Source organism: Tursiops truncatus, chromosome X, assembly GCF_011762595.2.
Source record: "Tursiops truncatus isolate mTurTru1 chromosome X, mTurTru1.mat.Y, whole genome shotgun sequence".
In the NCBI taxonomy this organism is placed as follows: Eukaryota; Metazoa; Chordata; class Mammalia; order Artiodactyla; family Delphinidae; genus Tursiops; species Tursiops truncatus.
In genome coordinates this window covers 87,658,207-87,671,578 of record NC_047055.1, presented here as the reverse complement: position 1 = coordinate 87,671,578, position 13,372 = coordinate 87,658,207, and the positions used below count along the sequence as shown (strand labels likewise).

The window sequence follows — 13,372 nt, the reverse complement described above, 5'->3', positions numbered from 1 at the left end:
ACAGGTCATCTCAAATTCCCTGGTAATCGGTGTAGCTATCTGCCTTTAGGCAAAGGAAGAATAAAACACATATCTCTTTGACAAGCAGGTGACGACTTGGAACCAGCCTCCTAGGTCAAATTCCTAGGGTCGTGGAGATAGGGCACTATCTCTGCTGACGTTTACATTTCAAAGAGATGGCTCCCAGGCCCTCAAGAACAACATTCCTGAGTTGTAAAACTGGCTGGAGGCCTATTTAGCTTTTTTTTTTTAAGAGTTACATATATCTTGAAGGTACGGAGAAAAAATTTACACGTTTTCTGAAGGAAATACTCCAAGAAAAGGGAGGATGGAAAGTCTCTTTCACTTGTGACACCAGGAAAACTTCAACTTTTAAAAACTTTGTGTCTACCCTACGATACTTCCACCCTCTTCCCTGAGTTATGCCCTACTCCAGGTCCACAATTTCCCCTGACCTTCTACTATTAGTCTTTCAAAATCCTTATCAACTCCATTCCTAAAGGAAGCCTCCCCAAACAGCAGGCCGCTACTCCTAGAGCCACAGCCACGGCCACACTAGAGACTCGCTGTTATCAAGGGCTATGACTACAGTCTCTTAGAATTGGAAAACTTTGCAGATATTTGGTCTGATTCTAACCCATTTCAAAGACGGTAAAACTGAGACATAGGAAAATCCCAAATGGGTACTTAGGGCGCTGGGTCACACTGGAGCAAAAAGGACGCTTAAGGATCCTCCGCCCAAATTCGGGGATCCCTAAAGTCAGCCCCAGGTGACCAAAAAAAAAAAAACAAAAAAAACCACCCAGCTTGATTCCACTACGGCACGATTGGGGTTAAAGCCCATGGAACGCTGGTCTCCTCCCGACTGCGCCTGCGCGAGTCAGGACGTGCGAATTTGCCCTGGACCCTGACGTTTCAGGCAGCCTCTCCTAATGCGGAACACGACCCACATTCCGCCGGTCCTGCCTTGACAGGCGTGACCCTAATCCAATAAGAATGGAGGGCTGAGTCCTCCGGAGCCAATAGCCAAAGCCCGAGGGGCGGTGGAGGCGGACTCTGTAAGGAAACAAGAAGACAGGCCCAAGATGGAGGCGGCGGCGGCTGTAGCGGCGTGACAGGTGAGGGCAGGCCCGGCAGGGTTAGGTTTCTGGAGAGACTGCTGGGCTCGGGTAGGGAGCCGGGACCGAAAGCTCAGCTCCAGGATGGCTGCGCCTGGGCCCCGATGCCCCCCGCCCGGAACCGGAGGAGTGGTTTGACCCGGGGTGAGACCATCTTCGACAACGCGGGGGGGGGGGGGTAGACTGGAATAGGGGTGCAAGGCTGCGGGGGATGGTTTCGCCCGTCGCGTGTGGCAGCGCGCCTGCGCAGAGCTGGAAGGCCCTCGGTGGGCGGGGTCAGGCCGAATGGGGCTTGGGTTGTGGTGTCTTGTCATGTGCAGTCCCTCTTAACCTCCTTAAGGTATCTGATGACCCTTGCTTACCGACAACGGGGAATGCGTGAAGATGAAGCTCACTTCTCGCTTTCCTTATTCTGGATCAATGTCTAGCTCACTAGGAGAATGTTTGAGGATTCCCCCATTCCTCCTCTTTAACCCTCCCCAACCTCCTTCCATTATCACCAGTAATATAACTGCGACCCTTTCATTAGTTGTCAGGGAGAATTTTGGAGCGCCCTCCGCCCCACCCGCGCCTTACCCCCATTTATCTCACCTCAACCATGTCTGGTGATGCTCCATTACCCTCCTTTCCCCCATGACAGTGTCTGGTGACACCCATTATCCACTCTTCTACCCATTACAGTCCCTAGTGACCCCTGTTACATCTCCCCGCAGCGTAGTGTCTGCTGAGCCTCTATGATCTCCCCATCATAGTCTGGTGACTCCCATTAGCCACCTAACACAGTATCCATGAACCTACCATCATTACAGTTCAGGGCTTTGGGATGCCCACAGTGCCCTTACGAACACTGTTTGGTGCAATTCCCATTTCCCTCAAACTAAGGGCAGTATCTGATGATCCTCTGTTAGTTCCCCATCACCCTATCTGTGACTCACCCCACACCACAGCATCTGAACCCCCTTCTCCATTAGAAAGCCAGGGCAGCCTGTTCATGTCCATTACGTACCTGACAGGCCCCAGTGCAGTGCGTGCTGACTTCCCCGTTAGTCCCTAGCACGGAGACTTACGTGCTCCTGTGCCCTCCGGGACAGTGTGTGTACCTCTCACTATGTCCTACCCCCCACCCCACCCCGCCCTACGCAGTGAATCCGAGACCTTGGCACTTAAGTGTGAGACAGACAACAGGAGCGGCTGAGCAGAGGAGGAACTGGATCCCTTGGGCTGTGTGGAAATTAGGCTACAAGGGGTGACGTGGAGCTGGGAGATTGAATTTTTGTCCTCTGCCACTTTGCTTCCAGACCATCATTATGGGACCTCTGAATTTTACCTCTGTCTTCTAGGAGCCCCATGGCACCTGCCCAGCCCCACCTTAGCCCGTCTTGACAAAGTCCTAGGCTCCATGGAGCCACCACGGGGCCCCCCTGCCAACGGGGCCGAGCCATCCCGGGCGGTGGGCACCGTCAAAGTGTACCTGCCCAACAAGCAACGCACGGTGGTGAGTCTGACGGGAGCAAAACTGGCAAGGGGTAGGCATGGACCCGGTTGTAAATCTTGGATCAGAAAGGTGACAAGGGCTGGGAGAGTCAGCTGGGGACTCCACTGAGAGCTGACTCCTCACATCTACACACACACAGGTGACTGTCCGGGATGGCATGAGTGTTTACGACTCATTAGACAAGGCCCTCAAGGTGCGGGGACTCAATCAGGATTGCTGTGTGGTCTACCGGCTCATCAAGGGGTAAGTGTGGCACTGCCACCTCCAACTGGGCGCGCAGCCTTCCAGCCCCTCCTCAGAGTCATGGGACTCTCCACTCTGCTGTGCAGTCTCCGTTAGTCTTCCCTTCATTCGGTGACTCCGTGAGTGCATCCAGCTTTTGTCTCATTACTTCATTAGTTTATTGGCCTGTAAGGTCAGCAGCTCATTTTCTTCTTGCACCCCAAATCCTCACCGTGCTCCGTCATGTCCTCCCGGAATTCATCTGTTTCATCTTTCACTGTTTTATCAATTTGTCAGCCCTCTCCTTCCTCTGTTTCCTTGTTCTCTGTCTGCTGTGTGGGCCTCGCTGACCTTCCATTTATTCCTCTGTTTTAGAGTTCCTTAACTTTTTTGTATTCAATTCACGCATTGCTTTTTATTTGTTATTTCAGTGCCTCACCAGCTGCTTTGTTGGGGGCTTGCTCAGGACTTCTAAGATTTAGTTGTTTCTTCAGTCTCATTTGCTCCTCGTCTTGTGGCTAAGAGCATGGACTCTTCGCACTGTCCTGCCACTTACAATCCCTTGTGGCTCTGGACAAGTCATTTCATCCCCCTGAGCCTCAGTTTCCCCATATGTAAAATGGGGACAAGGATAGTACTAGTTCCTAGAGTTGCTGTACTGAGAATGAAACATGCCATCTATTATTGCATGGATGGCAAGCTTGGAGGGACTTTTAGGGGGTTCCCTTCTTCCCCATGGCCCCATCCACCCTCCCACTCACTCCCTTCCATGCCTTCTGCAGTCGAAAGACAGTCACCGCCTGGGACACAGCCATTGCACCCCTGGATGGCGAGGAGCTCATTGTGGAGGTCCTCGAAGACGTCCCCCTGACCATGCACAATTTTGTGAGTGCAGGGTAGAAAGTGGGGGCAGACCGTGGGTGTGGCGGGAGGGTCCCTGACCAGGCCTCAATCTTCTCTACTCTGTGACAGCAGGTACGGAAGACATTCTTCAGCCTGGCCTTTTGTGACTTCTGCCTTAAGTTTCTGTTCCATGGCTTCCGCTGCCAAACCTGTGGATACAAGTTCCACCAGCATTGTTCCTCCAAGGTCCCCACAGTCTGTGTTGACATGAGTACCAACCGCCGACAGTGAGCCTGGCCTGGGGTGGGCAGGGGGATGGGGAGGACAGAGGCCCAGCCACAAGGCTCTTACAGACAGCTGACCCATGTTCCCTTGCTTTACACCCTGAATGCCCTCAAGGTTCTACCACAGTGTCCAGGATTTGTCCGGAGGCTCCAGACAGCATGAGGCTCCCTCGAACCGCCCCCTGAATGAGCCACTCACCCCTCAGGGTCCCAGGTAGGGAACGCCTTAGCTGAAGGGCTGCTGTCAGAAGAAAAAGATCTGGAGGCCTCTGTAGAGTACAAGCCATACTTAATTCATTTGTTTACTCCATGAACATTTATTTAGCACCTACAAGTGTGAGTAAGGGCATGGAGCTCTGGGGCCTTGGGTGATTCCCCTAATCTCTCTGGGCCTTAGTTTTCTCATCTGTAAAGAGCAGATAATGACCACATAGGGTTCTGGTGAGGATTAAATGAGTTAAGACATGTCCAATGCTTAGAACAAGATCTGGTATAAGATAAGTTCTTATTAATTATAATATATATCTATATATATATGCATCTAACTACTTAGTTAATTCTTCCATTATAACCATGCTCAAGCCTGTCCACTTTGAAATACATATTATTTTATCGTAAATTCCCTTTCAATTTCAATGCTGAAATATATTATTGCTCTAATATATCATGTTCATATGATATGCATTTTATATATCTATATTTTATAATGTCAATATTTATATGATATATTTATGCTATTGTATTATGTGTTATGTTGATAATATTTTCATATAATGTAGAACATCAAACATTTTTATGTAATGTATGAAATAGTAAAGTTAGAGCATTATATTATTTTTAATTATGGGTATATGTGAATAAATTATCTATAAATAGCATTTCAGGATAGTGAAGGGACCATTAAGAAATATTTTTGTAACATTATAATATATTTAGTATATATCATGTATAACAGATGTGTATGTATAACATATAACATTATTATAATATGTGTAAAGCATTGTAATTTTAATATAGATAACATACTGTATGTTATATAATACATAATATATTTGAATAGTACATATAGTTATACAATATTATATATTGCTCTTCCCCCACTATCTGCATGGCTTGCTGTCCTTCCTTTAAGTCTTTGCTCAAATGTCACTTGCTCAGAGAAGCCTTTCCTGACATCACCAGGGACACTTCCTGTCTCCTTATGTTGCTTTAGTTTTTGCTTTATTGCACCTGTCACCATTGGACATATTAAATATTCTTTGTTTTTTATTTCTCTTTTTTCCTGCTGCAGTCAGCCCCATGAGGGCAAGAAACTTTATTTGTTTTTTGTTTCTTTGGGTTTTTTTTAATTTAAAAATTTTAGTACAGTTCAAATCAGCATGCGTGTAGAACCTTTATTTGTTTCGTCCACAGTTTTATTTCCACTACCTAGAGTGGTATCTGGCACATGGCAGGCACTCAGTCAATGCTTCTTGAACAAATGCATAATAGTAATGACAGTGGACGTTTACTCTGTGTGAGCTAAACACACACTTAGGACGGGGCGGGGTGTGGGCGGTGGTGGCAGCTCTACTGGTTTTCTCATTCACTCGACAGTGATTTCACAACCTTTCCCCTGCCAGCTCCTGCACCCAGCACCGCGACCCCAAGCACTTCCCCTTCCCTGCCCCGGCCAACGCCCCCCTCCAGCGCATCCGCTCCACATCCACCCCCAACGTCCACATGGTCAGCACCACGGCCCCCATGGACTCCGGCCTCATCCAGGTTGGTGTCGAGGCGGGAGGTCACAGGGGAGCACCGGGCAGAGGGGAGGGCCATTCCTGTTGTCTTCCATGTCCTCTCTCTGACGCCCAGCCCTCTTCTTCCAGCTCCCTGCCCAGAGTTTCAACACTGACGGTGAGCCCCCCGCTACCTGCACCCTGAGTCCCCCACCCCACCCCACCCGGCTCCACTCACATCCTCTCCGCAACTGCAGCTGCCGGGAATAGAGGTGGTGGCGATGGAACCCCCCGGGGGAGCCCCAGCCCAGCCAGCATGTCCTCGGGGAGGAAGTCCCCACATTCCAAGTCCCCGTCAGAGCAGCGGGAGCGGAAGTCCTTGGCCGATGACAAGAAGAAAGTGGTGAGCTCCAGGGGGCACCTTTGGTGGGGGCACTGCAGGCCGAGTGATGAGGGGTGTGGGCAGGCCCCTGAGATGCCGCCCTTGTGGCCCGCAGAAGAATCTGGGGTACCGGGACTCGGGCTATTACTGGGAGGTGCCACCCAGTGAGGTGCAGCTGCTGAAGAGGATCGGGACGGGCTCGTTTGGGACCGTGTTTCGTGGGCGGTGGCACGGCGATGTGGCCGTGAAGGTGCTCAAGGTGGCCCAACCCACAGCTGAGCAGGCCCAGGCCTTCAAGAACGAGATGCAGGTGCTCAGGTGAGATTGCTCGCGCGCAGGGATGGGGGCAGGGGCGGTGGGCACCGCCTTGGTGCCTCTCTGGGTAAAGGCCGTACTGAAGGCATTTCCTGCACATCCCCTGTGTTTGTGTGGTGTTATAACCATAATGGTAAGTTTCTTCTCTATCAGAGAAGCCCCTTTCCCCTCTGGGAAGGGGTATGTTTGGAGGACCTCTAGTCACATTGGTGTTTGTGTTTGTGTAAATACTGATATTAATTAATGGCTCTGCCTCCAAAATGTGGGTCTTTTCAGTTGTCTGCTGTGAAATGGGTATCACCAGTGTTACTGTGGTACTTACATCAATAGCATAATGTGAGTTAACTGCATCACCAGGCAGCCTGGCATCCTTGCCTCTCGTCTGCTTGTTCTGCATCATTAGTATATGTTTATTGTGTTGCCTTCTTGTTATTAATTATAACAATACTGTACTTTAAAGAACAGTATTAGAACTATAATCAGAACCATAATTTAATCATTGTTTGATTAATGATTGTGGTTGCTCTACCTAATATATCATTCATACTATATTAACTCATTTGTGCTAAGAAACCCTGGCGCTCCCTTTTTGCTACCCTAGTTCCTACCACTCCTGGGGTTGCCAGTGTGGGCTTTCCCCTCTGACAAGTGGGCACAATTATGTTGCAGAGTTGACGTTATCATAATTCCTTGTGCTATTTTAATACTCATCCTCATAATGGATGCCACAGTAAGGAAATTTTCAGTCTCTGCTCCTCTCTATGAAATGGCAATGATTGGAGTGGGCTGTGAATTTGCGTTGTGTTCGTATTGAAACTATAACCTAACTGCTGTGAAGAATACTAACGCGCTGTGAGCAAAATTGCAGAGCGTTGTTGATGTTCTTTGCGTGTAAGTTACCATCGTAACTGCAGTTAATACTTCTATAAGGAATGAAAGTTTTCTTCTAAATGAGGGTGGCTCCATTCATACAGGACAGAGTTTCTGTCAGGTAACCTAGGTACCCAGTAGTGATAACAGCAAGGACAGTGATATTTTCAGGGTGCTTGCTTGTGTTCAGCTGTTCTAATAAGCACCTTACAGGTTATTTACTCACATATTCCTCCCAACACCCCTGTCAGGTAGCTCACAGAATTATCACAGTTTTTCAGTTGAGGAAAATGAGGCACAGAGAAGTTAAGTGTCTTCCCTGAGATTGTACAGTGAGTACCCAGGGAAGCCTGGATTGGAACTTAGGATCTAATTTGAGTCCAAATCCCAAGCTCTTTACCTCTAAGCCTCTCATGGTTAACAGGATATAGTCACACATCACTGATATTTTTACCCAGCATTTATCAATATTATGTTGATATATCACTGATGACCATTTCTCATCTCAAATGGTCACAGGCTCAGGTCATGGTCCGGGTCAGAGGTATGGCAGGTATTGATGATTAAGACACTCCTGGTCAGTAGAGGGTGAGGGGTAATCTCTCCCTCCTGCTTTTGTTGGGAGACATGGATGAGGAAGCCCAGGACATAAGCGCCCAGCGTGGAATCATAGCCCAGCAAACATGTCTCACAACTTCATTGAATCTGGCCATAGTCTGGCCCTGAGCCTCCTGAAAGCCAGGGTGGGAATGATGGCAGAAGGCAGCAGTGAACAGCGCCATTCCCAATGCTCAGGAAGTTGCTGTTTACCCTCCCTGCCCTGATACCTTCTGCCCTGCCTGCAGGAAGACACGTCACGTCAACATCTTGCTGTTCATGGGCTTCATGACCCGGCCGGGATTTGCTATCATCACACAGTGGTGCGAGGGCTCCAGTCTCTACCACCACCTGCACGTGGCCGACACACGCTTCGACATGGTCCAGCTCATTGATGTGGCCCGGCAGACTGCCCAGGGCATGGAGTGAGCGTCCTGGCCCAGGGACTAGGGAGGGGGCTGGGGGATCTGGGGGTGGGGAGATGAGGTAGCCCCCAGACAGTCTGACACCTGCTTGTACCCCAACAGCTACCTCCATGCCAAGAACATCATCCACCGAGATCTCAAGTCTAACAGTATCTACATGTCCCTCTCTGAGGGCTGGGCTTGGGTGGGGGGCATCAAACAGGATGAGAGCTTAGAGGGATGGCTCTTGTGGGAGGCTTTCTGGGGGCAAACAGGGAGGGGCACATGTGGCATTTCCCTTTGCCAGGTGCCAGAGCTGTGGCTGGTGAGGGGCCTTCAATGGGAGTCTCTTGGTCAGGAGTCAGGGTTTTGACTGGTTCAGGTGCTGTTCTTTGGGACTCTGGTCAGGGTCTGAGGAGCGGCAGCTGTGGAGGGTGTTAGGGGGAGCTCCTGACCAGTGTCACAGGCATGGTGAGTGTGGGTGCCATTAGAGGAGCTTCCTAGTCAGGAGTCACAGGAGGGCCAAGTGTAGGGGGCATTCATTGGAGCTCCCCACCCAAGTCAAGGTTGTGGCTAGTTTGTGTGACATTGCGGGGCTTCTGGTCAGGGTTAGAGGCATGACTGGCGTGGAGGTGTCAACGAGAGCCTCCCAGTCAGGGCGAGAAGCCTGGCTATTGGGAGTCCCTGTAGTGGCCCTTGACCCTGGCGGACATCTTCCTACACGAGGGGCTCACGGTGAAGATCGGGGACTTCGGCCTGGCCACAGTGAAGACGCGGTGGAGTGGGGCCCAGCCTTTGGAGCAGCCCTCGGGCTCTGTGCTATGGATGGTGAGTTGGGCCAGGCTGGACTGGGGGCATATAGGGACATGGGCTGCTGGGCTAGGATGTGGGAGGCCGAGTGGGGCCGGGGATGCCTGCGTGCCGAGGTGTGGGTGTCTGGACTGCTCATGCTTCACCCCGTGTGGGTGGCTCTGGGTTACACCCAGTGTGGCTGGTGGGCCCTGGGCCTATGGGCCAGTCATTTGCTGACCTCCACATTCCTCCTGCCTGGTCCGGCCTACTGAAGGCAGCTGAGGTGATCCGTATGCAGGACCCGAACCCCTACAGCTTCCAGTCGGATGTCTACGCCTATGGGGTTGTGCTCTACGAGCTCATGACCGGCTCGCTGCCTTACAGCCACATTGGCAGCCGTGACCAGGTGAGCCCCATGCCTTACACCTGCTATCTCCCAGGCCAAGGGATCCCCTCAGCCTCCAAACCTCAGATCTCCACCTTTGCATAGACCAAGAACACCACACTTCCCCCAGAAACCCCAAGTTTTCTGAGCTGAGGATTCCCAGATTCCTCTGGGTCTTCCGTACCCAGAATTCCCTCCTTCACCCACATCTACTCCTCTGGGTCCTCAAAGTCCAGAATCTCCTGAATCCCTTATACCCAGAATCCCCCTAGGCCCCCAAAAGCCCAGAAGCCCTCTGGATCCCTAGACACACACAGTCCTCTGGCCTGGTTACTCAAACACTCCAAAGTCCCCAAAGCCCAGAATCCCATTTCTCCCAGAAACAATCCCTTTGTACTTCTGGAATCCTCACAGATACCTACAACCATTCAGGCCTTAGGTATCTGTCAGACTTCAGGGCCCTTGCATCCACAGTACTCTAGGCCCCAGACATTTCTCCAGGTTCAAGGCCTGGGATCTCCCAGACCCTCAGAAACCCAGGATCCTGTAGGCTTCACGTACCAATAGTCTTTGGGTCTTGAGCACTCACAGTCGTACAGACCACGTGGACCCATAGTCCTGTAGGCCCCAGACCTCTACAGAAATACAGACTACTGAGAGCTAGAATCCTTTAGCTTCCTCCAGACGCAGAACTTCATGTTTCCCCCAGACTCAGTACTTTCTAGGCCCCTAAGCCCCCTAGAAACCTGTGGACCCATAATCATCTGGGCCCCGGACACCTACAGTCCTTGACTTCCCCCAAGCTTAAATCCTTCTGTTTTGTAAGCAAAGAATCCTTCTAAGTCCTCAGAGACCCAGAATCTTTAGATCCACAAGATACCCACAATCTCCTGGGCCCCAATACCCAGAATACCCCAGTTCTCCTAAAAGGAGCCCTCCAGGTCCCTCAAGACCCAGAATTCCCTGGGCTTCCCAGCCCAGACCCCCAGATCACCCCATTCCTGTCTCCCCTCCCAGATTATCTTTATGGTGGGCCGTGGCTATCTATCCCCGGACCTCAGCAAAATCTCCAGCAACTGCCCCAAGGCCATGAGGCGCCTGCTGTCTGACTGCCTCAAGTTCCAGCGGGAGGAGCGGCCCCTCTTCCCCCAGGTGGGCCGAGGAGGAGGGCTGGACACCCTGGGGAGGGAGCCTCTGAGGAGAAGGACTCTGAGGTGTGAATGTGAACTGTGTTGTGTTCAAGGCTCCGAGGTGTACAATGTGTGTGAGTGTGTGCTTCCCCATTAGGCTGGGGTCTGGGGGTGTCGGGGTGCCCACGCGGATCTGGACACCCTTCCTCACCCGCCCCTGCCCCCAGATCCTGGCCACGATTGAGCTGCTGCAGCGGTCACTCCCCAAGATTGAGCGGAGTGCCTCCGAACCCTCCTTGCACCGTACCCAGGCTGATGAGTTGCCTGCCTGCCTACTCAGCGCAGCCCGCCTTGTGCCTTAGGTCCCACCCCCAGCCACCAGGGAGCCAATCTCAACCTGCCACGCCAAGGAGCCCTGCCCACCAACCAATCAATGTCTGTCTCTGCCCCGTTACTGCCTCAGGATCCCCCATCCCTGCCCTGGGAGATGAAGGGGTGCCCATGTACTTTTCAAGTTCCTCTGGAATTGGGGGACCCTCGAAGACCGAGACCCCTGCCTCCTCCATAATTCGGTTTCCTCTTGGCTTCGGCGATACTTCTAAATTCGGGAGCTCCTCCATCTCCAACGGCTGGGATTTGTGGCAGGGATTCCACTCAGAACCTCTCTGGAATTTGTGCCTGATGTGCCTTCCACTGGATTTTGGGGTCCCCAGCACCCCATGTGGATTTGGGGGGTCCCCTCTGTCTCCCACCATTCAAGGACTCCCCTCTTTCTTCACCAAGAAGCACAGAATTCTGCTGGGCCTTTGCTTGTTTATTTTTCTTCCCGACTCTTCTCATGGGGTTCAGAGCCGCTGAGGGGTGAGGGTGAGTCCAGGCAAGGGTTGGAGGTTGGGGGGAGGTGCGGACCACACAAACAGCGCCACTGCACGCATCACCACAGGCGGCACGATGAACGAGGACCACATATGCCAAGCACGGCACGAGAGGAGGCCACGTCAGTCACAGACACAGACATCACTGCAAAGGTGGGGAAGTGGGGGACCGCTGGCCTGTGTGCAAAGGATTCTGGGAGGATGGGTGGAGTTTGCATATTTAAGACAGCTGTCAGAGGCAGGAGAGTGGGGCAGGGGTCCCTGGGGAACTGAGGGGTCCTAGCAGTGGGAGGAGCTCCCAGTGTGTTGAGTGGGGTTGGTTGGGGGGGGGGTGAAGGGAAATCCTTGGGGAGCTGGGTGGGGGCAGGTGAAGAGGTGGATCTCCAGAGATGGGAGATCCATAGAAAGGGTCTCAAAGGTAGGGGTTTCTTAAGGATCTGGGAAATTTTGATGGGGAACAAGGTGTGCTTGAGAGCTCTGGTACCAGGAGTGGGGTTTTCCAGGAATTTCAGGGCTCCGGGAGGGGTTGCCTGGTGTTTGGGAGAGCTTCCAGAAAGGAAAATGCACTCTGAGGGCACCAGGAGTGGAGGTCTTCAGGGATTTGGAGGTTCTAGAACTGAGAAGTAGGTCTCAGTTTTTGAAAGGACTTGGGAATTCTAAACATGAGAACTGGATTTAGGACCGGGAGTGAGGTTTCCCCAGGGACTTGGGCATTCTGAGGAGTGAGAAGAGGGATCTTGGCGATCCAGGAGAGGGCTTCTCAAGGGATGAGATTCCAAAAGTGAGAAATAGATTCAGGGCCCAGACAGGGGTTGCCCAGGGGTTTGGGGGCTCTCAGGGTGGGGTGTCAGTCGGAGAAGAGGCTGGCGAAAGACTTCCTCAGGCTGCGGATGGTCTCAGCTTTCACCTCGTCCTGGCTAAGGCTGGGCCTGGGCGGGGCTGGCTCTGGAAGGTTGAAGGCATTGGTCAGAGACTGGGATTTGCTAGAGAGAAACAAGGTGGAGGCGTGGGAGGAAGGGGGGAGAGGAAGGGAGGAGGGGGAGAGAAACACAACGTTACCCCAGGCCCGGCCCCAGCCCTGCCCCTCTGGTCCTGGGGCTGTGCCTGTGACCCTCCCACCCCCCAGCACGGGCCTGGACCCTGGAGGGATTCTCAGGACGAATGGAGGAGCCCTGGGCCAGGCTGGGAGGACTTGGATCCAAGGTGAAGAAGCCTGGGATTGATGGGAAGAGTTCTGGGCTGAATCTTCTCTTATAATTCTAGCCTAGATTGGGAGGAGTTTGATATAAAGGTGACGATGGGCAGGGAGGTTTCCAGTGTAAGGGTGAGGAGTCCAGAAAAGGGGGTGGTGGTGCTTGGACCAAGGACAGGCTGGAAGGGGCAAATCTAAGGGGGAGCAGTTGGGTGGGGCAGGACAGACTTCTGAGCTAAGAGAGGAGGTCTGGAATGAACCAGAAGAGGCAGAGAGGATGGTGTGATTTGGGAGGAGACTGAGATGGGCTAGAAGGGAGCCTAGACTGTAGGAAAAGCATGAGGACGACTGGGAAGAGTGAAGTAACATAGGAGGACTGTGGATTGGGCCGGGAGGAGTTTGTGGGTTCGGCTGGGGGGAATCAGGTGGGGCACAAGGAGGATGGGTTTGGCAGGGAAGTACTGAAGGAGGGTCAGCAAGGCGCCTGGGGTGGGCCGAGAGGAGCTGGGCTGGGGGTCTTTCCCAGGGCCTACTGGGAGGATTCTGCACTTCAGAGGGGGTTTCTCTGGGATGGAGGGCAGGAGCCTCTGTGAACTGGGAGGGGTCTGGCCCAGACTGGAACTGGAGAGAGAGCTCTCAGGAGCCGTGTACAGGACCTGGGTCTGAGGAGCCTGGGAGCTGGGGCTGCCCTCCAGGTGCAGGAGCGCATTCTGTGAGCAGCAAGGCGAGGGCTGCTGTGGGGTCCCCTTA

General features: G+C 52.4%; 2 protein-coding genes across 4 annotated transcripts in view; one reads left to right on the top strand and one right to left on the bottom strand.

The window, feature by feature from the left end:
- Positions 1 to 961: 961 nt before the first annotated feature.
- ARAF (A-Raf proto-oncogene, serine/threonine kinase) lies at positions 962 to 11,359 on the top strand. Of its 2 annotated transcripts, none has more exons than XM_033850094.2 (16): positions 962 to 1,118; positions 2,459 to 2,613; positions 2,753 to 2,856; positions 3,618 to 3,720; positions 3,811 to 3,965; positions 4,078 to 4,176; positions 5,585 to 5,726; positions 5,831 to 5,858; positions 5,938 to 6,083; positions 6,178 to 6,380; positions 8,093 to 8,269; positions 8,372 to 8,418; positions 8,958 to 9,076; positions 9,315 to 9,446; positions 10,443 to 10,577; positions 10,783 to 11,359. In XM_033850094.2, exons 2-16 carry the CDS (start codon positions 2,518 to 2,520, stop codon positions 10,915 to 10,917), a joined length of 1,821 nt encoding a protein of 606 aa, XP_033705985.1. In that variant the 5' UTR covers positions 962 to 1,118; positions 2,459 to 2,517; the 3' UTR covers positions 10,918 to 11,359. The 2 variants fall into 2 exon arrangements, with proteins under 2 accessions (XP_033705985.1, XP_033705983.1); XM_033850092.2 differs by lacking the exon at positions 962 to 1,118 and adding an exon at positions 1,125 to 1,262.
- Positions 11,360 to 11,514: 155 nt separating this feature from the next.
- SYN1 (synapsin I) overlaps positions 11,515 to 13,372 on the bottom strand; it is a 43,492-nt gene continuing 41,634 nt past the window's right edge. The window contains exon 13 of one of the 2 annotated variants that reach the window (XM_033850090.2): positions 11,515 to 12,413. In XM_033850090.2, the coding sequence (XP_033705981.1) occupies positions 12,278 to 12,413 (136 nt within the window). In that variant the 3' untranslated portion in view covers positions 11,515 to 12,277. The remainder of the gene's footprint in view (positions 12,414 to 13,372) is intronic. The other variant, XM_033850089.2, reaches the window with a different exon arrangement.